The sequence below is a fragment of the Poecilia mexicana genome, unplaced genomic scaffold, assembly GCF_051168715.1.
Source record: "Poecilia mexicana isolate PSO_F unplaced genomic scaffold, ASM5116871v1 scaffold_4, whole genome shotgun sequence".
Lineage (NCBI taxonomy): Eukaryota > Metazoa > Chordata > Actinopteri > Cyprinodontiformes > Poeciliidae > Poecilia > Poecilia mexicana.
The window spans coordinates 492,337-515,645 of record NW_028263373.1 but is presented as its reverse complement, the minus strand read 5'-3'; the positions used below and the strand labels follow the sequence as shown (position 1 = coordinate 515,645).

At 36.4% G+C, this 23,309-nt stretch overlaps 1 protein-coding gene across 1 annotated transcript; it reads right to left on the bottom strand.

Annotated features, from left to right (window-relative positions):
- Positions 1–13: 13 nt before the first annotated feature.
- eeig2b (EEIG family member 2b) lies at positions 14–23,289 on the bottom strand. The gene is made up of 12 exons (XM_014967761.2): positions 23,157–23,289; positions 21,386–21,653; positions 15,187–15,307; positions 14,943–14,972; positions 13,679–13,795; positions 13,513–13,559; positions 12,040–12,134; positions 8,084–8,185; positions 6,713–6,941; positions 4,039–4,175; positions 3,629–3,698; positions 14–2,475 (listed from the first exon to the last, which is right to left on the bottom strand). Exons 2-12 carry the CDS (start codon positions 21,529–21,531, stop codon positions 2,433–2,435), a joined length of 1,137 nt encoding a protein of 378 aa, XP_014823247.1. The 5' UTR covers positions 21,532–21,653; positions 23,157–23,289; the 3' UTR covers positions 14–2,432.
- Between the last annotated feature and the right edge of the window lie 20 nt (positions 23,290–23,309).

Here is a 23,309-nt window from a genome sequence, read left to right as displayed (position 1 = left end):
GAGGCAGCATGGAGGCATTTTGAACCGTTTTATTCAACAGTGCTGGGGAGACATTTTGCCGTTCAGTCATTAGGGAAGCAGTTTGTCCAGAAAAACAGATCCGTAACAGAGAACACTCAACGCGTCAGAACGGCACTTTACAATAGATTAGTTTACAGTTTTAATTAGACAACAGCTTCACAGAAGAGAAAAGCATCATGTTTGGAACATGTTAGGTACCGAGATGAACACACCTGCGCCACACAGGTAAACGCGTTTTGTTCCGAACAAAAAGACAAAAAAATCACCTTCAGACGATAAGACATCTGGCAGCCAGAGTTCAAACATTTAGTACTAAATTGCTCATTAAAAAGACACTTTATTTTCAGACAACATTTATTAAAAATGTCACATTGGCAACAAAGATTAGAAAACAAAAACAATAGTATCTCTTTTTTTTTTTTTCAGAAATCTTCAAATCAAAAACAACTAAAAATGATGAATTGCTTCATACAACATTTTATGAGAACAAAATTACATTTTGGATGATGAACAAGTGAACAATTATTCCTTCGAAGTGAAAATGGATGGCACAATAAGAAATGAGGAGGATAAAATGCGCCTGGCTTTGACGGAAACTTCCACAAAGCTGAGAAGATTATAACCATGCATGTCACAAAATGGCCTATTTAAAACACCAAAGGCTTGTGCAGAGATGGCTGTAATGAGTTTAACATTTATTCTATGATTTGCAGTCACTTCTGATGAAAAACAAAGCTTAAAGTTTCTGCAGAGCCCGTTTTCTAGACGGTTGAGCTGTTGATACGCCGTCATGAACTTTGAACCCTAACAGGATATGAACAGTCTTCATACAATAAGAGGAATTCAACACAGATTCATTCATTAGTGCAGTTTTCTACCATAGGTTTTCCTTCCACTCAACTTTCCCTGCGTATTCTTGGATACAGCCAGGTTGATTTAATAATTACATTTTTATGGCTAACCCTACTTGCTGAGGGTCTCAGTTCCTGGCTGCTGGAAAACGGTCACACCGGCTTTTTTCACAATGATTGTGAGAACGATTTATTTAAATAACATGTGTGAGATGTACGGAAGACAAATAGGGCCACTAGAAAAAAACCAAACCAAATTAGACTTTTCCCCCAAAATTTAGACTCTTCCCCCTAAAAGTTCTGAATTTAATCTCAAAATTCAGACTTCAATTTCAGAATTGACTCTTTTTCTAAGAATTCTGACTTAGATCTCAGAATTCTGATTTATTTTCCTCAGAATTTTGATTTGAATCTCAGAATTTTGACTTTTTCTCTAAAAAGTCAAAATTCTGAGTTTAAAGTCAGAATTTTATTAATTTTTTTTCACTGGCCTTAATTCTCTTCCACATTAGTGAATCTTAAATGAGATTACTTAAATGTAAATTGTTGCTGTTTGCTCATAAATGCATCTGACCGTTGAGCGTTTTCTTCTTGGCAGTGGATCACTTTACTAGATTTTTGCCGTTTCATTTGATTTTTTCACTTTCATTCATTTTTCCTTTTTTTTTTTTGTAATTTCCCTGACCTGCAGGTCATTGTGGATCGATGCAGCACAGCTTTTAAGCAAAAATGCACATTAATTCAAGCTATTAATCCTCACATTTTTACCTACAGTTTCATTTAATGATGCAAAGTGGGAACATTTTTATTAAGTTGCTAAATGTAAAATAAATTTGGTTGTTCAATTTCTGGATGGATTAGGAGGAAAAATAATGGCTAAAAATCTAGTTAAAAAAATGCAGTTTTGGTAAACAAATCAAGTTTTGCTCTTTTGTCTTTGACAGTCTCAACACTGAATTACATAAAATCCCTTCATTCATTCAACACAGGAGTCTCACACATTGTCACCCACTCATTGTCTGCATTCACACATAAAATAGCTTACTTCTTATGTTTCTGTAGTAAAATATTTTCACCTTGAAAACACAGTTATCAGTGCAGCTCTTCTGCTGCTTGCAGGCAAATCATCCAGATAAAGTCCTATCATCCAAAGCAAGCAGACTAAAGGAATGTATCGAAAACACGTTTCACTTTAAAGGTGCTCAAAGAGAAATTAATCTCCTCTCATTGACGTAATAAAAAAATGCATAAACATGTAGATCTGCTAACACCCAAACTGAGTGAAAACATTCAACTGAAATATAACAGTTTCCTGGAGTGATTTGATAAGCAACTATTTAAGTTCTCCGTTTATCTGAGATGATATCTTACCACTTTTCTCCTGAATGTATCTGGGGAATTACAGTGGCTTAAATGAACACAAGGGGCGCTCTGGTTATGACAGAAATCAGTGATTAGGCATGACACAGTGCTGATAACAAGGGGTGTTGTGTTTGCTGTGGGAACTGAGAAACAAACCCAAACCATTTGTTTAAAGTGTGATCAGGGTCATCCCATCATCTAGCGCTTGATCACCACCTGTTCGTACGCTCCGGCGCCAACCCTGACGACGGAAGAAAGATTAAATTAAACCATCACAATTTATTTATTTTTTGCTAGCAATGTCTAAAAGTAGCCTTGTTATGCTTAGAATATATCGCGTGACCAAAAAATATTAGAAAACCGACTAATAAAATGTATTTAAAACTCTTCAAAGGCCAAGATCCACTGAAGGAAGCAACACAAAACCTCTGAAGGGGACACTGAGCACAACTTCGTTCTTCAGGAAACGTAAACAAAAATGGAGCGGTGTCAGATTTTAGCGGTTATAGGATTTCTCTTTTGTCGTTTGTAAAAGACTACAAGTCATTCTTCCCGCGAGCGATAGACTTGAGTGATTTTGTTTGCTGAATTTACCCATAATGCCCAGCATAATAGTCTACGTCCTCCTTTTGGACCGGTCTCCGGTTCATTCATACCAGCCCTATTTAATCCGGTTTAATCAAACTATTTCTTTTGTCTAGAAAGTCCAGTTTGTTTGGGAGGTGTGAATGTGTAAACGGACCAAAAAAGCAAGAAGCGGACTACAGAGCAGGGCATTCTGGGTAAAAACAACCAAAGCAAACAGGATAGTCTCTAGCTAGCAAGAAACGGCTTGTAGTCTTTTACCAATGGCAAATAAAAACCCTTCTGACACTACTTTAGTTTTGTTTAAAGTTGTGCTCAGTGTCTTCTTCAAAGGTCCTCATGTTGTCTCCTTCAGTAGTTCTTGGTGCAGCGCCCCCACAGGTGAGAAGGGGAACAGGGTTTTCAATTAATTTGGTTGCTTTGACTGAGTGCAGCTGAAAATGCAACAAATGTTACAATTTTGGTCTCAAATCAAACTGAGTCTACCAGACTATCAGGTGTGAAAACATCCTCACGTCGGACTTCGAACCGCACCAGAGTTCTCTTCAACCAAATTGAGACCAGAACCAGAGTTCGTTTTTCTTGGTTCATTTATGCATTCCCCAAACGAACCGGATTTTCAAAGCAAACAAACTAGAGTTCAATTAAAGCAGACTAAACTGTGAATAAAACCTGAGTTATCATGTTTTGTGTCAATGGCACTAACATGAGGTTTACTAAGTTATAATTACCCGCCCAAGGACACAAGTCTACTTTAGATTATTAGCAATTCATATACAGTAATGCAAATCTGAGTCTCCAGAGCTCACCTGGTGGGCAGATGATGGCTTCCCAGGGCTGTGCTTCCTCCCGGCCCAACAAACAGACGCAAGCCTTCCTCTGAAGCAGACACAGTTGTGGTACCAGTCATTGCAGGAGGCGCACACTGCCTCCTGTATAATTCTAGTCATGAGGAGCAGCCAGTTGCTAGGCAATCTAAAAATAATCATGTATTGACAGCGGCTCTCTTTTCTTAGCTTTGAGCTGAATGAGACCTTGGAAAGAAACACAATGCTGTCCTAAAAGCTCACACAAACTGACTCACAGCGTAACAGAAGACTACCGGCTAATTCATTGTTATGCAAACTAGCCGTGCATCTCTTGAAATTATCGTTATTCATTCTTATAGCAACATGTGGCTGAAAGATTAGTGTTGATTAGATTAGGCCAGTTTTCTCACCTTCAGCACTGGAGTCCAGTAAGCTCGGTGTGAAATCTTGACTTTGTAAAATCTTTTCCACAACATCATCAGCGTCCACCCGAGTGTCGTCCATTCTCTTCAGCTGAGACTCCATGGAGTCCTGTTTTATTGGATGTCTAAACAGAAAGAGGACAGAAGTAAATACGTTTATTTTGACACAAACTGGCCATTATTTAATTCTATCAAGTAATGATAAAAACAAGCAACGATTTACTATTGATAATAGTTTATTAGATTCAAATTAGTTCTAATCGATTAACTAAAAGCGTCCATAGAGCTTATTTTAGTGTTGCAGTTGAGCCGCCGTCCAGCAGAGGGCGCCGCTGGTCATCCTTAAGCCATCGATTTAGAATTAAAGATGGCGGCGGAGCCGGTCTGAACGGCCCAAACAGAGTCCGGTGTGGGATGATAAATGAACTTTATGCGGTTCTGCTTTGAAATATAAACACTCGACCAATTCCTGAAGTTTCACCTTAATGGCGACGTGAAAAACTTCTCATTCAGGAAATTACCGATCGGCTACTGTGAGTGAAGATGACGCGGCAGAAAAGCGGAGGGCGAAACGCGGAAAAATGTAACCTGGTGGAAAAAACATGACGCCACAGTTTATTTTTAAGGCATAATTCACTTTATGGAGCGAAGTTTAAATATTCCTCCAAGAGCAACTACAGATATTTCTGTTTGAATATCTGTAAGTTGGGAATTAAGTGTTTCTTTAATTTTTCTACTCAGCAACCTTCCTGTTTCGTTATATTTTATGTCTGGACTTAATGAGGTGATTACCACCATTTTCTTTTTATTCAGTAACTATTTAAAGCAGCTGACACAAAATAATGTTAAAATGTCATGTTTTCTCATATTATGAAAAATGTAGCCCTCAACAAGAGAAAACTCAGGTTTTTAAGAAAATGTTTGCTTATCAGTTAATGATAAGCAAACATTAATTTGAGTCTATAAGATCAGTCAACTTTATATTAACTAACTGATCAATAACTGAACTCAGGCTTTAAAAATGTTACCAGAAAAAGATCTGGTTGTACAGACAGATGGGCAAATTGGTACATTAAATCTTTCCATGTGTTGGACACACTAGGTTGGAGCATCTCTGTTCCATGATTTCAGACATCATTTTATTTATTTTATTCATTTAGTTTAATAAATGTCATGTTGACATAAGATCTGAATGAAAAGGAATAGTTGTAAGAAAAAGTTTCTCTTCTCTCAAAATTCAGTTTGCTACATCATAAGTAGCTAATTAATAATCCATGTAAATGGATGTTTAGAGACCAACAGGCAATGTGTTTAAACAAAAATATATACGTTTATGACCCTACTGAATCAATACTTCATTATACTTTGATAGAATATTGTATTTTATAAAAAGTACAAATTAATCTACTCTGGTTTCTTTAGACATATTTGTTACATAAACAGAAATAATAAAACTATAGTCAATCTGTCTAATAAATATGAATATTTTTCAGCCCTTATTTTGAACCTGAAATTAATCTGCATGCTTCAGGTGTCTGCAGCCTGTATTTAAGCATTTCTGAAATGCCTGAATGCACAAACAGCAGAGCGCTCAGTTGTTGCAATGTGCTGAAACCGCACTAAAAAAAAAAAAGAAAAAAAAATTAACCCCCACAGGCTGTGAATGTTGAATTAAAAGTGTGTAGTCAACTGGTGAAACCTTGCCCTACAAGCACTACAATGTGCAGTAACTGGTTTCCAGCTGATAAACTGGGACATGCAGTGCTGACAGCAGGCTGTGGTGTTAACCACCTCACAATAAACAGAAGTCAGGCTGACTTGAAACAAACTTTTGAGGAAGATGGCACAAACAATCAGCTTCATTGGTCATATTTCTGCAAGATGGTTTTAAAATTAATTTGAAGTATAAAAACAAAAGAACACACTGAGATCAGATGTGGTAACTTCACAAGTATCTCTGTTTCAGGTTAAATTTCTTAGATTTTCGCCTGGAACCAAAGTTTGAAGTGACACGTGGCTTTACAAGCCGAGTGAAACCAGACTGTGGCGTGTGTGACGCAGCACTTCCTGTCACGGTTTCATGTTGTATTGTCACTGAGGATTCACAGCAATCAGTGATTCAAGCTGTGTGTATATTTATAAGATATATATTTATGAAATAAGAGTGTAATAAATGGTGCTGTTTCCATTTGTCTTAAGGCAGAGACAAATTACAACACAGATAAATAAAAGTGAGTGGTTGTGGTAAAAGTCTGGCAGTTAAAGTTTAAGTGCATGTTGTAGTTGAACTAGGGCTGAAACGATTAATTGTGATTAATCGATAATTGAAATCAACTAATTTAGAAATCAATTAACTAAAGTAATTTTCTGAAGAAAAAAACAGAGCAGTAATTATTCCAAAACTGTACAAAAATATATTTACATTTAAGATAAAAACACCTTTTTCTGTAAAGGTGCTTTAGCCAAAACCTGTCAAGTGGCCTCATGGTTTTAGCTTCTAATTTACTAAAAGGGATGCAATATTACTGCATATTAGGCAATACAGTGTTTATTTTCTTATTTAAACAAGAAATGTAACTATTTGCATATTTTAATGTATTTTTTTTATTTTGTATAAAAACTCTTAAGTGGTTAAATGAAAAATCTGATAGTAGAAACTGACCTGTTCAGTCGCTCGCAGGATGAGGAACTGCGCACCGGTGTGCCCGGTGGGTTTCCCGTGGTTGCCGTGGGAACCGGATGCTCCGGCAGAGCCGGACAGGGTTTGGACTCTCGCTCTTCGCTCGGCTCCGGGATGCTTCCGATTCCCGTCGACGCGCTGCCCACGGAGTGGTTTCTCCGGTGGCCGAAGTCGGACATGCTGGACGAGCGGGAGTGACCTGTGCTGTAGCCTGAGGACGAACGCACAGCCTAAAGGGTTACCGTGGAAACGTTGGGATTTTCATCCCTTTGTTTATGAATACTAAGCAAATTCAATAAACAACAAAAAAAAAAAATGGAGGCCACTATTAAAACTGTTATGCAAAATTCACATTTTGCATGTTTTTATACTTCCATTCGGGTCTCTACTGCTTCTAAAAATAGCCAAAGCAAAAAAAAAAAAAAAAAACCTATACATTGCCAAAACATTTATTTTGGCAATAAATGAATACATCTAGTATCTGAATTAATGAGCTTCATTTAATTTCCCTTTGGGATAAATATAGTATTCATGAATTTGAATGTTTATTGGTGTCTGGAAAAAGAATGATTGCAGAAGCCTTTTACATGTAACGTCACAAATCAGCATGCACAACCCGTTACCTAGCAACCCCAGCGAAGTCCAGCTGGTTACCTAGCAACCTCTGCTGAGTTCCAGCGTATCTGGTTGAAATGAACTATTTCCAAACTCTGTTTGTCTGTAAAGTGCCTTGAGATATTTGTTGAAAATTGGTGCTGTATAAATAAGCTGAGATTTATTGTTATTGGTTTTATTTAAAAATGCATTTTTAGAGAAAATACACTTTCTAGTTCTCTGTAGGAATTACTAAACTTTTTCCAATTCTAAATTTCTGACTTGGCTCAAAGTGTGAGGTGGCATAAAGTAGCAAATTTTCCTCCTATCAATGATCAGTTATTTTGCACTTTTGCAACCAAAGCTTCATGTCTGCAGGAAGCAAAAAACATCTGAGGGCATCAGACATGAGACAGACAACTTCCTGCAAACTAATCTGAGGTTTGAATAAATCTTGTAACGCGTTGCATGAGGCAGGAAAAAAAAACACGTTTCCACCCTTCATGAGCGAGGCACTGCAGTCGATCTCTGCGCTTATCCACTTCCTCTAATCGTTTATTAGTGTCATTTGATCTGCCGGCGCTGGAAACCGGAGCCTCCAGCTTTGAACAGCAGCCGCGGCTCATCCCCGGAAATTGATTTCACTGCGTCTATCTCCTCGTCGAACCAAAGGTTACTTTTAGTTTTACCTGAGTTACTGGACAAGAGGAACTAAAAAAAGAAACTATTAAATGGTTTTTAGAGTGTGTGATTATCTACCTGAGAGTTTGGACTGCTGGCTGGCGTAGCTGGAGGTCCGAGAGTGGCCGCAGCCTCCCAGATCGTCTGACATGACGGGACACTTTCCGTCTCGGCTTTCACCTGGACAAGGAAGGACAAAGTGGATAATTTCATTTCAACCCCTCTGAGTGTTCGCTGCAGGAGTTTAGAAGCTATTAAATCGCTTCTGAGCCACAAAATGGTGGAGAAATATTGGACAGAAACAGCAAATGTGCAACACTGTTATAACAACCAGCATAAATATTCTTATAAAATGTATTTTCCTTAGTTACCTAAAACTCCTTTTACCCTGAAATATTAATATGATGCGACACAGAGGCCCATTTTTTTAAGTTATTGGCCACTCGGCTGGAGGATGAGCCATGTTTATATTGCCATCAGCAGCAGCATTTCCATTAGAAATGTCTGCAAAACTTTGTCGATATTCCACTAATGTCGTAAAAAATAAAATTTTGCTGTTCTGATGTTTCCATTAAATAAGAAACGTAATTAAACTGAATGTTTGTTCTCGCCATGTAATTAAAAATCATGCCGCACCATCTTCTTCCCACTACTTCCTGTTGCTGTCTTTGTCGTTTCCAGCAGTAGTAACATCCGGTTGTCGGTTACATGACTTGTGTGACGCAAAAAAACTACTTCCACATCAGTTTTGCGAAATAAACTAATTCGATGCAGTCGAAAAACCACCTCATCCAAAACTTTTTACTTTTTTCATAATTGCCATCTTTCCATTAAGCAAATTTATTTTCGTAACTACAATTTATGGAAATGCAGCTTCAGTAAGCATGTTTGTCAGGAGTAAGCAAAGAGAATACATTTTATTGTCATAATGTCATCTTAGTGTTCGTGTTATAAAATACCAGAAGCACCAGATAAAATCCCTGAGAATGTAAGTAAAGAGAAGATAAAAAGTTGTCCTTTAGGCTAATTAAAATAATTTCAGTTTGTCTGAATAACCTTTTATTTCCAGACAAAATCTAAATAAAATCTCATCTATAATGACTACAAGTTTGACAGGAGAGAGGAGCTGGAAAAACCACAAAGTTGCTTTGAAACACAAATTTCAGTGTTTTCTGTTCACGATTCATTTTTTACTGATTAAAGAAAAATGCATTCCTTTGTAATTTAATATTTTAGAAGACAAAATTAACATTTTACAAAATTTAATCAACTGGAATTAGTCTAATTAAGCATATCACAATAAGCAATGAATCAATTAATTGGATTAAATTAAATGGAGCGCAATAAACTCCACTTGCATGTTTGTAATTTGCATAATAATAAAGTGATGCTTCCCTTTGATATTTCTGAAAAGTTTCCATTTTGAAGAACGCTGGAAACACTGGACAAAGCATAAAGTGGTTAGTTTGCACTTTTTGTTACAGTTTTGCCAGTTAAGCAAAACTGCCAAACTGATTTACTTGCTGGCAAAACATTATTTATGTTTTGAAGTGCAGTTCTGTTTTGCTGTGACTTCATAACCCATTTTATTTATTGTTTATTTTGGATAATTAAAACGTCTTCCTGTTGCAGTGTTAAATGTTCTTTGGGAAATTAAAGTTTATTGATCTTTGGGAGGATCTACTTGCATTATTATGGCAATATCATTTATCACAATAATTTCTGGGACAATTTATCGTCCAAGAAAAATGCGACTGTGAAATCTAAGAATAATACCAAAAATGACTGAAATTAAATCAGAATGTGATGCTGAATTAACCTTAATGGGATGTTGGTTCCACCTAGATAAAAAAAACCCCAACATAATACGACAGTTTGTAACAAAAATGGACATTTTACAGTCTTACAGTCTTGGGGTCACCAAGTTTCCATGGTAACATGTAGTTTTCTAAATGATGCTGGGGTTTAACTGGAACCCCATGTTTTGGTCAGATGGGTGTAATAATGAAACAATAATAAAACAAAGGATGTAAAGAACCACATTTTACACAAGCCGACACAGTTTCCCCCTGAACAGGCATGAACACCGTCCTATTTTTAAACATGTGAAAGCCCACAGGTCAGAACAGATTGTAGTTAATCTAAAAGAGGTTGTTTGAATTATACATGAAAGCGCTCTTCTATTCAACACTGCAGTGTGTTCACCCATGAAGACACGCAGAAGGGGAAGAGATTCTGATGTAAAAGGAGCAAAGCTACAGAAACACCCAAATAAAACCATTTTTATGCCTTATGAATGTTTATAAAGCTTTAACATTTTATAGTGGGAGAAAGTGAGGATTATATCTGCAAGAGTGAACAAAGTCGGGTTTCTCTTGCTTTAAAATGTGCTTAAAAGCAAGATGAAGATGAAACAACTCTTGAAATGTTTAGTTTACCCGAAAACAGCTAGATTTATTCATCATCACTTTAGGAAAATGTAATCTACAGGAACAGAGCGCGATGAAGCTGAGTTAACTCACCAGATGGTTTGCAACTCAGAGCCATTTGGCTCAGCTGCTGTGATAAAATGCTTCGGCGCTGCAGCTAATGACTGCAGGGAAATCCATGGATTATCAGATCAGACGGCTCCGTTATTTACTGAATCAGTTTTGTAGGCTACGCTGAAAAGCAGATCCTGGAAGTGAGGAAGTGACCAGAGTCTGAATGACTCAATGAGACTCCTTTACATCAGACCGAATGTGTGTGTTGCATGAGGTGACACAGTAAAACTCTTAAAACTGTTCATATCAGGGTTCCAACTCACAATTATTTTAGTAATCGATTATTGCGACGATTAATCGAACAAAATGGGCAAATTCTATAGATTTTTCATTTAACCACTTAAGCCTTTTTGCACAGTATTACAAAAACATTTAAAAATTGCAAATAAATACATTCCTTTTTAAATAAAATAAAAATGTTCCTGCTTTAAATGCAGTAGCATAGCCTTCCTTCAGTGAATCCTACACCCACATCAGGAGTTGTGGGTAGAACATATTTTCAAGCAGGTTTTTTTGTATCTTAAATAAAGTAGATATATTTTGTATGATTTTGACTTGATTATATCTGTCAAAATCAGATACAGATACAGATATATATGTATCTGTATATGTTGGTTTTTCAGCAAATTGACTTTTATGTGTCTGTATACTCCAATTAATCAATTACTTAACTAGTTGATGATTATTTCAATAACCAATTAATCATGATTAATCTGATTAATCGTTTAGCCATAATTCAAATAATACATTTTCTCACAAACTTTAGTCTTTTACTAGGACTTTATGGGATAGAACAATACAAAGCTAAAAAAAGATGCAGTTTTAGAAGTTTTTTAACAAATATATAAAATGGAAAGTAAGTTTATGTTTCTGTGCACATGATCAGTTTAGAAAAAATAAAAGTTTTCCAAGTGTTTTTCGGCAGCATCAAAACTGCGAAGGAAACACTTTTTTTCACGTCACACGAGTCATATGACCAACAACCGGATGTTGCTACTGGCGGAAACGACGAAGAAGACGACAGGAAGTGGTAGGAGGACGATGGCGCTGCACGTTTACGTCAGCAAACTTATTAACTTTTGCTATGTTTCTTATGTAATGTGATTTTAATTGTGCTTTCTATTTTATGGACAAACTGCAATTGCAATTTTATTTTATTTTTACATTAGAGGAATATCTACAAAATTTTGCACAAATTTGTAATAGAAAAAAAGCCATCGAGTTTCTAACAAGCCTCCAGGCTGCTCCTCTAATTGTTTTTAAATTTTAGGTGTGATGTCTTGGTGGGTTTTCAGTTGTGCCCTTTCCATTGTCAGATATTAATTTATTATTTAAAAATTACACACAGGCAGTCTCTGGTTATTGAGAGAGGTGTCAGTGAAGGTAGTAGAGTTTACGGTTGTTTTCAGCGGACTTTAAAAGATGCCTGCCGACGTTTCAACAAACAGAAAAAAGAGAGAAAGTGAAGAGTGATGGCGTGATTCGTCTCACCAGAAAAGCCTTTCTGTGAGTCTCCGCCCCTCCTTTCCTCCAGCAGGCTCTCTCCATCACTCTGGATCCCAATCACCGTGGCTGTGGATGGAGGCCTGGACAGCAGAAACACAATGTGGCTTTATTTCCTCCTCAGTATTTCAATGAGGCCTTTATTACAAGGAAAGAAACCAAAGTAAAGACAAGGCGTTGCTGATTTAAACTCAAGCATTAAATTCAAATTGGGGAAAAATGTTTCTTACCTATAGGTAAAGAAACTTTTCTTTCTAAATGCCAGCTTCAGTTTTTGGTATAAAAAATGTTAAATTAAATAAACAGTTTTTACAGATTTCAATTTAAGACTTTTTAATGCCCGCTTGATTTAAATTTAAGACCAAGAAACTATAAATATAGGGGATTATTGAAGTGAGCCAGTGGCAAAACCAAACTTTGGTGATACATTTGCAATTAGCCATGATAGTCGCAAAAAAAGCTAGCGAGCTAGCAAGGGCATATTAGCTTCTAGTTAGCAACCGCACTGAAGATGTCTGCTTCTTCCTCAAACTTAGTCCAACAAGGAAGGAAAAAAAAATACAAGACTGAATAGTCCAGCCACTGCAAAATATAAGATCTGTGATTAATAAGACCAATTTACATTAAAAAAGAAAGACATTTTAAGGCCTTAATTTAGGTACACCAATTTAAGGCTTTTTAAGGATGTGCGGACATCCTGAATTTTTTTTTTTTTTTTTAATTGGCCTTTAGAAGTTAGAAATATAACAAATTATTTTCATGAATCATTTATTGTTTGGCTCTGTTTATTTTCACTCATTTTCAGTCACTATTATGTTAAAAGCCTCAATTGTTAAAAATGTATTAAAATTTAATACATATTGTTATTTTTCTGAACATGTCCAGAGCAGATCAGGCTGCAATGTGAAGATCATCAAATGACCCTGGAGTGATTTACAAAATAAATAAAGGAATCAGTGAGACGTTTCTGTTGGGTTCAGTGACTGCGATACCTGTGTCACCATGAAGCAGAAAAATGTAAGTGATTATCCCCAATAATCAGAATTGACAGCAGATCTGCGGCCAACGTGAGTTTGGGTGAAACCAGTCTCAACTTCCATCTAATTTTTTTTAAATCGGATCATAAGACAAAACGAGAGCACAACCAGTAGAAATGGCTCTAGTGGAGCATCGATCATCACTTCTGCAGAAAAGTCGGAACCAAGAGCGCTGAGGTTCACTTTACTTCCTTCATAATTATTATTTTCAGCCGTTTACGTTCAGATTTACAGCGTCTGGCGTCTTCTGGTGCAGAATTAGCAACATGTCAGGAGGGAAAAACAAATCAGACTTTTTTGGGTGAGAAATTTGGAATTTGGCCTTAAATAGTTGGATTTTGGTTGCATTTGCTGCTGTGTGAACACAGAAATAGCTGCTACCTTTATTAAAGTCCACAAGTAGAAACATGTTCTTCAAACTTACGTTTTGAAACAGGGATCCCCTGACATGAGCTGCGTACCGATGATAACCTATGGAGAATGAAACGGTAAATGGGTTTTACTTCATTAAATCTGCATTTAAAGTATAAAACTTATTCCTCTCATCCAGGAATAAACCAAGCTGTCTGCTGTGGGCACACAGATGTTACCTTGAGAATGGAGTTATCCTGCCGGGTATTTTTGGTATCATAGCCTTCCAGCAGACACCTCCGAGTTGTGTTTCCTGAGCCGGCAAACTCTGCTAAATTCAGATCTGCAAAACCGAGCTGAAGGAGCAAAAACAAAACAAGGTGAACCTTTTTTTCCACTTCCTGTCTGCAGAAAATCAGTAATGTGACCTTTAGATACAAAGATAGGACATGCAGGAACATGAGAACAAAGGAATAAAATATCTTTTACGGCTCAGTTTTCCTTCACGACGGGCCGGTTGCTATTTAAAAGTGACTAGAATATTATCACGCTGCTCAGTTTCAGTGACTGTAAGCAAAACTGCTGAGCGTAATGAGGCAACGAGCCATCTGTTAGCTGCAGACCATCACTAATACTCCCTTTAAGGAAGCTGTGGGCTGACGACATTTATCAAAGGAGGAAAAATCTCACTTTTTTATTTATGTATTTTTAAATTACAAAAGCCAAAAGGATAATCTACATAACATGTAATTATTGTAATTTATACTTTCCTTTTCCCCCAAAGTGATAAGATTGTAAAAATAACTTTTAAATAGAAAACACTTCCTGTTATCCTGGAGAGAAAATATGTTGGAAGCAGATCTACTGGCTGTTCTTCAAAATGGGAAAGACAGGGATGCATTAAGGCTGAAACTAACGATTATTTTATTTATTGATTATTCTGATGATGATTAATCAGATTTTAAAAATTCTACAGATTCTTCATTTAACCACATGGGCTTTTTATACAATATTAGTAATACATAAAATAATTAAAATAAGTAGTTATTTTTTTAAAGTAGGAAAACGTACATAAAAAAATAATTCCTTTGATCAGTCGGAAACAGCTGAAGTTAAAACTCGACGAGTTTTGGCTAAAACAGATTTACAGACAAACATGTTTTTATCTTAAATGCAAAATGTAGATGTTTTATGAACAGTTTTGGCTGAATATGTTTTTCTCAGGAAATGTCCCACTCCAGCTAATGATTAATCGATTGCTAAATTAATTGTGATTAATCGTTTCAGCTCTGCTTTTCACAAGCCTGTTGATGGCTTTGAAAACAGCTAAAATTTATAACTTAGCGATAATAAAATAGTCCAAAAAGAAAAAACAAAGCTGGACCAGGAGCCAAGACTCACACTGTGAGGATTTTACATAAAGTTAAGCATTTTAAATTGACTGTAGGTCAATATTTGCATTTCCAATATTTGTATTTCACCCTTTAAGTACATAATAATTACCTTTGCGTAAGCTTTTCCACCCTTGAGCTCCTGAAAAAGAGAAAAGCAGAAAGGTTAGAAGCAGGATGATAATCTGTCAATTTTTAATCCCTGACATGTCAGATTACAATTATTAAAAGTAACAGGAACACAAAGATAAATCACTAAAGTTCTCCTTTTGGTAAATGTTACTTCAGGTTTCACATCAAGCTTCCAGGTTTCAGTTCAACAGCAGAACGTTTGGAGGCTCTTCCATTTTACGAACCTTTCTGACCGAGACGCGACACATGCAGGGGTCCAGCACACCGGTTCCTGCGCTGGCGCTCATCTTGCACGGAAAAGAGAAGCGCTTCCTCCATCGGACGCAGTTGGCCTGCACCGGCTCCCTGGAACAGGAAGTCACAGAGGATTAGATGACCTTTACGCCCGTGTAAGGTCAGATGTCCAGGCTGCACACGGAGGCCAGAAAGGCCAAATTTCAACCGAATGTTGAGGATGGTTGTGGCAGCAACATTTACTAAGACGTTTCTGTTCAAGTATGAAAATTATTTCAGCACAAAACATGGATAAATAAAGGTTTTTGATCTTTTTGTTGCTAAAATAACTCTTGGTGTAATATAAAATAGATTTGAGAAAGTTGAGATGCACCGACTGATTGGGCTTATTTTGGACAATATTATTATTATTTTAAATGATTTTTTCCTTTTAGTTTTGGTGCATCTGTACAGCACTTTGGTATTTAAAGCACTTCATAAATAAATGATGACGAAAGATTTTATTCTTGTAATATTATATCTAGGGCTGTTGTAAACGAATATTTTAGTAATCGAGTAATCTATCGATTATTCTTACGATTAATCGAGTAATCGGATAAAAAAAATTATAAAATGAAATATTGGTAAATCTGGCATAATACCGGTGTTACTATCAGATATCAATATCAGTCCAATTTTTCATATTTGAGCATCCCTAACAGTTGCTTTTTTGTAGTTTAGAAAACTAACCTGTAACAATAATAGCTCACTTTCTAAGTTAACCAGAAGAAAAGTTATAGAAAAATCTGAAATTATATTGAATTTAATAACAAAGAGGCAGGCTCACAAATATGCTTATAAAAATGTCTACAATCCAGCTTTTAGTTTATGTATTCATCTTCAGTGAGTTTAATAGATTAATTAAACTCACCTTGCCACCTAACCTGTCACGCTTTGGGTTTGAAAATACGGGAAATGCCGCCTGGAGTGGGAGGAGAGGGCGAATGAACGAACGTAAGATGGAGGGGAGGAAATAGACCAGCGGACTGACGAACCGTTAGACCGGGGGACGAACACGGGGGAAGCAATACGGGATATTTACGACACCTTCACTGGTCACACTCAGAAACTCATCTACCAGCCATGTACGATGCGCTCCGCCACCCGTTTCTTCAGACCGGGATATGAAATTTATTGTGCGGTTCGTCGGTAAAGCTACATTTACACGGTAAGCATCAGCTACTCAGCCGCCCGCCCTGTTCAGGCTATCCGCTCACCTCAGCGCTCTTCCCGCCGTTCGCTTTCAACCAGCAGCCCCGGAGGAGAAATGCTGCCGTACTCCAGGCATTCCCCCAGTCATTTTAAGGATGCTTATTGGTTCCCCAAAAACGATAAAAAGTCGGGCATTATCATCAATCCATAAAATCCCCACGGGCCAATCTTTAAGATTGGACTTTATGCCGCTGAGACTTAGCTTTTGTCAACAACTCAGAGGCGGAAGTGAGAGCTCCGCGCAACGCAAATGAAGTCCCGGCCAGAACACGGTGCGCTAACTAATAAAACATAAATTAACGAAGCTTCGAGGCAGGTAAATTTTCCTCGAGGAATTTTAGTAATCGAGGTACTCGAATCATTCGAGGAATCGTTTCAGCCCTAATTATATCTATTCCCAGACTATTATGAAAATAGAACTGAATGCGACTTTATTCTCGTGCAATTTTATTCTTGTTTGACTTTATTTTCGGAATATTACGACTATTTTCCAAGTTCGTCATCATTTTATGTTTTGTTTTTCTTATACATCCCTAATGCTGCATCGTACAAAATAAACCCACCAACACTAAATTAATCCCAGATTAATATATTCTGGTTCCAGTCAACATAAACTGGTATCAATTATCCTCTGATTTTGTTGATAATTGAGCTGATTAATCAACGTTTTTGCTCCATGTAACGTGAATCCATGCGTTGCGATGGCAGAAAAATGGCTTCCCAGTCCGTCCTGCACGTGAGTTCCCAGCAGAACGGATGGGATGAAGTGAAAGAGAAAGGAGTGTGTGCGTGGGCAGAATTACGATACCACAGATGGCTTCACTTTCACTGGCGTCCTCTGCTCTACCACTCACATCTCCAATCTGTCTGTGCAGCCCAACATGCCGTTTATTACCTCACTTTCTCCCAGTTCTGGAGGTTTTTGCATTTAGTATTTGCACATTTTTAAAGAAACACCACATGTTGTTAAATGCAGAAGAAAATGGGGTTAAAAATTAGCAGTGTGTGGTGAAATGTGTATTCTGCACCGCCTCACTATTAATAAAAACCAGCAGATGTGTGACTAATGTTGTACAAATGCTGACTTCATCCCGAGGTGAATAATCTTCGGAGGGAACTCCCAGCGTCGGGAGTTCTGGCTCTTCTTCATGGTTCACGCTCTGCGGCTCGAAGCGTTTCTCTGTGCAGACAAATCCGATTAGCCGGGGTGAGACGCTCTGGGTTCCAGCGCCAGTATATCCCGCCTTTCCTTTCTTTCAGACGTCTGGTTAAACGACAGCAGCTCTTCATTTACAGACAAAAGAGAAGCAGCAGCTGAACTACAATCGGTTACAATGGAGAATTAAGGGAATAAAGTGAAAATATTATGAGGATAAAATTATAAAGAATACGGAAAAAAACAGGAATAAAGTCAGTATGAAGAGAAGAATAGTCATTAAGATTTTATTCTTGTATTATTATGACTTTATTCTTGTGCTATTACTTCTCATTATTACGACTTCTTGAATTTTGCAACTTAATTTGCATATCATTACGACTTTCTTGTATTATTACATCTTTTATCTCGAATTATTACAACTTTGTTCTTTTATTGTTACGTGTATCCTTGTTTTATTACAACTTACAACTTTACTCTAATGCGAGAATAAAGTTGTAATAATTCATGAATAAAGTCGTAATAGTACGGTATTATTACGACTTTATTCATGAATTATTGTGACTTTGTTCTCGTATTATAACCTTTTTACTGTATTATTAATATTATTCAAATATTATTACAGCTTTATTTACGTATTAAGACTTTATTCGTGTATTATGACTTTCACATACGACTTTAGTCATATATTGTCTTTATTCATGTCTTATTACGACTTTATTTTCATAATTAGTAATTACGAATGACAAGTAATTTATTCACATATTATTACAACTTTATTCACGTACATTTACATCTCTATTCTCGTAATATTACTACTTCTCATTATTACAAGTTTATTCTCATAATTTTATGATTTTATTCTGTTTATTGTTTTCTTAGTATTGCCCTAATAGTTCCTTTGTTGTTTTGTAACGTGTCTGAGGAGCGGTTTTCCAATGTAGACCTTGATTATAAGCAATGAAACAATAAATGGTCAGATTGGAATCAGACTTTTTTTAAAGTCAGCATTTCGGTCAAATGCTGGAAAAAATAAAATAAATTATAAAATATATCAAATAAATTCAGAAATTAGTCGGGGCGCACGGATTACAGTTTTCAGCCGGACCTGCCGACTCAGACTTTGGACAATACTGGCTTAAAATTACCTAATTGGTTTTGGCTGGGAAACGTGTGATCAGTGCGTCTAATTAAATGTAAAATACCAACAGATGTACCAAAGAAAATAAATGGGAACAAAGCAAACATCTAAAAATAAGCAGAACCTTTAAACATCTGTTGTTGCCACAACCCTAAAAACAAATCAAATTATCCTATTTTTAATTTTTTTTTTATCATTTCCTTCTTTTTGTGCAAATGTTTCAGGTAATTTTGCATCACCCTGAAACAATGGCTCCCCTCTCGGTTAAAGCCGATCTGATTTACGAGGCAGCGTCAGCCGCTGGACTTTTCCTGCGTCAAACTGTCGGCAACAACAGCATAAACATGAACCAGTTACTCAGGGTTACCGGGAATAAAGGATGCAGGTCATTTCCTGTCACAGCCGGCCGCTGGGACGTCGTCTTTCTCTACAGTTTTACAGTTTGGTGATATTTCCAACCACTGCTTTTAAATGGTTTTACAGCTAACAGAGTCACATGACCCTAACAGGGTCAACTGCTCGGCTTTTAATGGGTTTTTCTTCCACCTGTTCATAATTTGAGTATTTTAATAGAAAAAAAGAAGTTATTTCAGGTTTATTACCAACATTACACATATTTACAGCATGTGATTGATATATATATATATATATAAATATATTTATATAAGTAATGTAACTGTCAAAAACAAAGAAAATGACTTTGATTCTCTAGAATTAATAGGATGAATTATTTGACATCTCTGTATATGAAAAGGCATTAAATTACCATCAGCAGCCTTTGCACACGTTTCTCTTGTAGGACTTCAGATTGTAAGTTAAACAAACTCCTTAAATTATTTCCACATGAACAATTTTTGATAAAAAAGAAAGAAAGTACGGTTTCATCTTCCTAATAGGAAACTTATATTATTGCTTGGCTGAGCTGATCAAACACAGGATGATCGAAGCAGACATGTACAATCATGAAACATTTTTTAAAAATGTGTTTTTGACATGTGTGCTCTGAAGAAATCCTTCCATATTAGATTTATCCAGTGTTTTTTTATAAAAGCAATCACATTTGTTGGGATTAACTTTATAAACTGGGCTTAAGATGTCAAAATCAGCCAACTCACCCTAGAACTGACGAAGGGGTGTACTTTCTTTTTAACATGACTGCACTCATCTCAGTGTATCTATATGTTTCCATTGCTTGGAATCAACTAATAAAGATCTAAAGAAAGTACAAAAATTCATCCAGCAAATGCAAGCTTTAAATTTCTTAGTATTTAATTGCAAAAAAACTAATAAAATGAAACCAATGAAATTAATTGATCAAGTTTTTTCAGAAGATACCAATTTCCAGTTTTTCCTTGATCTGACCTGCAGACGCTCCTTCACTCTGAAAGCATCGGGGACGGCTTGTTGGGGATGTGCGCTCCAAAATCACAGTTTTGGTTCCCTACACAAAGTTTCTTTCACACAGGCAGACTGGTGGCCATCATTTTAAAATACCTTCTTCCAAACCAAAACACCTAAAATCTTACAGCAACTGTGACAAGTTTGTTTGTTGTAAGCGGTTCTGGCATCATTGGAGTCCAGAGTTTGGTTGGAAGCCCATGACCAATAAATCACGCCAAATCATTTGTATGACTTGTCATTTTTCTCTCTTTCTACCAAAAACTGGATGGTAAAAGTCTTCAGTCTGGTCTCAACTGTCCCTTTTTTTAAGTACAAGTTTGTTTACAGAGACTTCATGATTCATTTTATTTGTTGTTTCGTTTATTTTGGATATTTAAAATGTCCTCCAGTTCCAGTGTTAAATTTTCACTACAATTTAAAGTGTATTGATCTTTGATCATGTGTTCTTGTATTTCAAAACAACAATATTATCATTTAAAGCTTTAACTTCTGGGACAATTTATCGTCCCGCAAAATCTGCTATTATGACAGGCCTATATGTATGGAGATAATTCGCTGTAACTGATACTAAACAAATGAACATTTGTGTCTAAACCGACACAAACTGACTCTCTGTTTTTTTAACACAAATGAAAAAGACTTTTGGATGAGAAGCGTCTTAAAGAATATTTTTGTTATTATTTACAAAGTAGATCCATAATTTTAGAGATTTTTCCATTTCTGTGAGACTAAATTTGCTGTTTTAATAAACAACTCCTATAACGTAACTAATATATCTATTACAAATAGGGCTCAGGTGTATTATGTACACTTATAAGCTATAAAACACATTGGCTCCAGTACTTCCCTTCCAACTAAACTGCAAATAAGATATTCAATTAAACACAATTATGATGCCGTGAATTACTTTAACACTGTGCAGGTTTTACCTTCATGACTTGAAGCTAAACTAGGTTTTCGAGGTACAATTTGAAAAAGTTGAAGTACAAATTTATTATGAAATGACGAACAGGTGACAGCTCCTGCGTTTGTCTTAGATGTTTAGTTATATTTAACATAAATATCCTGAAAGATGGTTAATTTTACATCAGCTTTACTACTAAAACATTTCATTTGACTTGGCTCATTTTAACGTTAGTCATGCAGCACTTAGCTAACCATCTGTTAACGTTTCTACCACGGAGTTAAATGCTAAACAGAGACAGAACACTGGTTCCAAGTAAAGTATTTTCCTTTTTACCGTGAAGATTCCTCGGAGAAGCCGCCATCCAGCAGCCTGACTTTACAGAAGAGGACACCGTTTACGACGGGGACCGACGACAGCTCGTCCAGCTCAAAATCCACCCTGAACTTGAATTTCTTCTTCTTCATCATCATTAAATCCATACACAGTCTCGGCGGTTGCGAGGAGATGCTCCGATCCCAGGCGTCGCTGACATTACAGCCCCATTGTGTGCTCTTCTTCTGGTTCACCGGAGTGTTGTTGTGGGAGGACGGTGGCGGTGAAGCTACGGATGACAACAGACCGTCAACGCTGCAAACGCTAGCGCTAAACGGATGTGCTTCCTGTTTAGGTTTTCAAAATAAAAGCATGTGGTGGACGTTCCACCTTTCAATGCAAAAATGTTAGCTTGGATTTTTTTTTTATTCTGAATTATGCTTTGTAAAAAGTCATATATTTAATTTGACTTACAACGGCGTATTAGGGTCATTATATATGGATCAAAAGAAATAAATTTCTACCAAGGTGTCAGAAATTTTCTAGAAAAAACAACTTAATTTCTGACAATGAGAAGTCAAAAAATTGTTAGAAAAAAATTAGAAATTTTGAGATTAATCTAAGAAAATTTTCAGAAAAAAAGGGAAATTTCTGAGTTTCAAAAATTGCAAATTTGCTAGAAAAACTCAGAAAAAACTAGGCAATTTCAAAGATTCAGAAGTTGAAAATTTTAGACTTTTGAAACTTAGAAAATTTCCAAAAGTTGAAAATATTCAACTTGTGTCTCAGAAATTTCCCGTTTTATCTTCTCTATTTTCTGAGTTTAATCTCAAATTTGAGCGTTTTCCAGCAGTTTTTCAACTTTTCAAATTCAGACATTTCCTTGTTTTTTCAAAAAAAAAAATTCTAAGGGTTTTCTCGCAAATTTTCAACTTTTCAAACTCAATAATTTTCATGTTTTTTCTCTCAAAATTTTCTGAGCTTTTTGGCAGAAATTTGCTCATATTTTATATCTGCAGTTCAGTAGATATAAAATAGTGTCATATTTTATATCTACAAGTTTTAATAATCTTTTTCTCAATTTTTGAATAATAAAGGGTTCTTTAGTAGTCCATTATCATTATTGAAGTACAAAACAAAAAGTATATTTTAAAAAGTCTGCATCAATATGCATACAATCTTTTCAGTTGCAACGCCTTTAAATTCTGCTTGAGTTTTATATTTAATTTTAAAAAGTTTCAGTTACGTTTTTATTTCTACTTGTCAGCATTTTTATGTTTTCTTAATATATAAAAAAATGCCTCTTTTACTTTGAAATACCTCTAGCTTAAAGGGAAATGCAGCGCTGACAACTTTAATCCCATGGAGCTTCAAAATAAAACCCGCCTCTTTTCTCGATCTCCCCCTGTCGGCTAACCGGAGAACAGCAGCACCGATTGTACAGATTAAAACAAAGCGAAACCGACTGCTGTCGTCTGGTACGCTGTCGCCACCTCGTGGTTAAAACTAAACATTGCAGAGTTTTGAAATATTTTTCTTCTCAAATACAGAAAACATGGATGCGGAGATTTTAGTCAAAGCGAATCAAAAGTTTTATTTTTCTAAATAAGCTGCCGAGTGAGCTTTGGCGACACCTACCGGATTCTTTTGTGTATAGCATGCTGATCTGTGTCTGTGATATTATACACAGTCTATGGTAATATTTGCAGGTTCTGCGGGTTTGTAAAAGCAACCATAAAGTTTTACATCAGCGCATGACTGGGAGGAGTTTTGGGAACAGTTTTACGCTCACCTGTAAAGTAGGAAGCATGTAACAGCGGTATTTTCTGGTCGTTACATGGGTGTGTCTGTAATATGTTTGCGCAGTAAAAGAAGGAGGTCTTTCCAGGCCAACTGAGCCGAGTCCTTTCCCCACCCTTCTGCCAGCCTACCTCATCCGCTCCAA

Bases quoted from the DNA above. Each gene is read 5' to 3' on its own strand.
- eeig2b (XM_014967761.2), bottom strand. From the start codon at position 21,531: ATGGATTTAATGATGATGAAGAAGAAGAAATTCAAGTTCAGGGTGGAT. The intron at 13,796-14,942 runs GTAATTATTATG...TTGCTCCTTCAG, and splicing joins GTGGAAAAGCTTACGCAAAG to CTCGGTTTTGCAGATCTGAA. The intron at 3,699-4,038 runs GTGAGAAAACTG...TGTCTGCTTCAG, and splicing joins ACTGGACTCCAGTGCTGAAG to AGGAAGGCTTGCGTCTGTTT.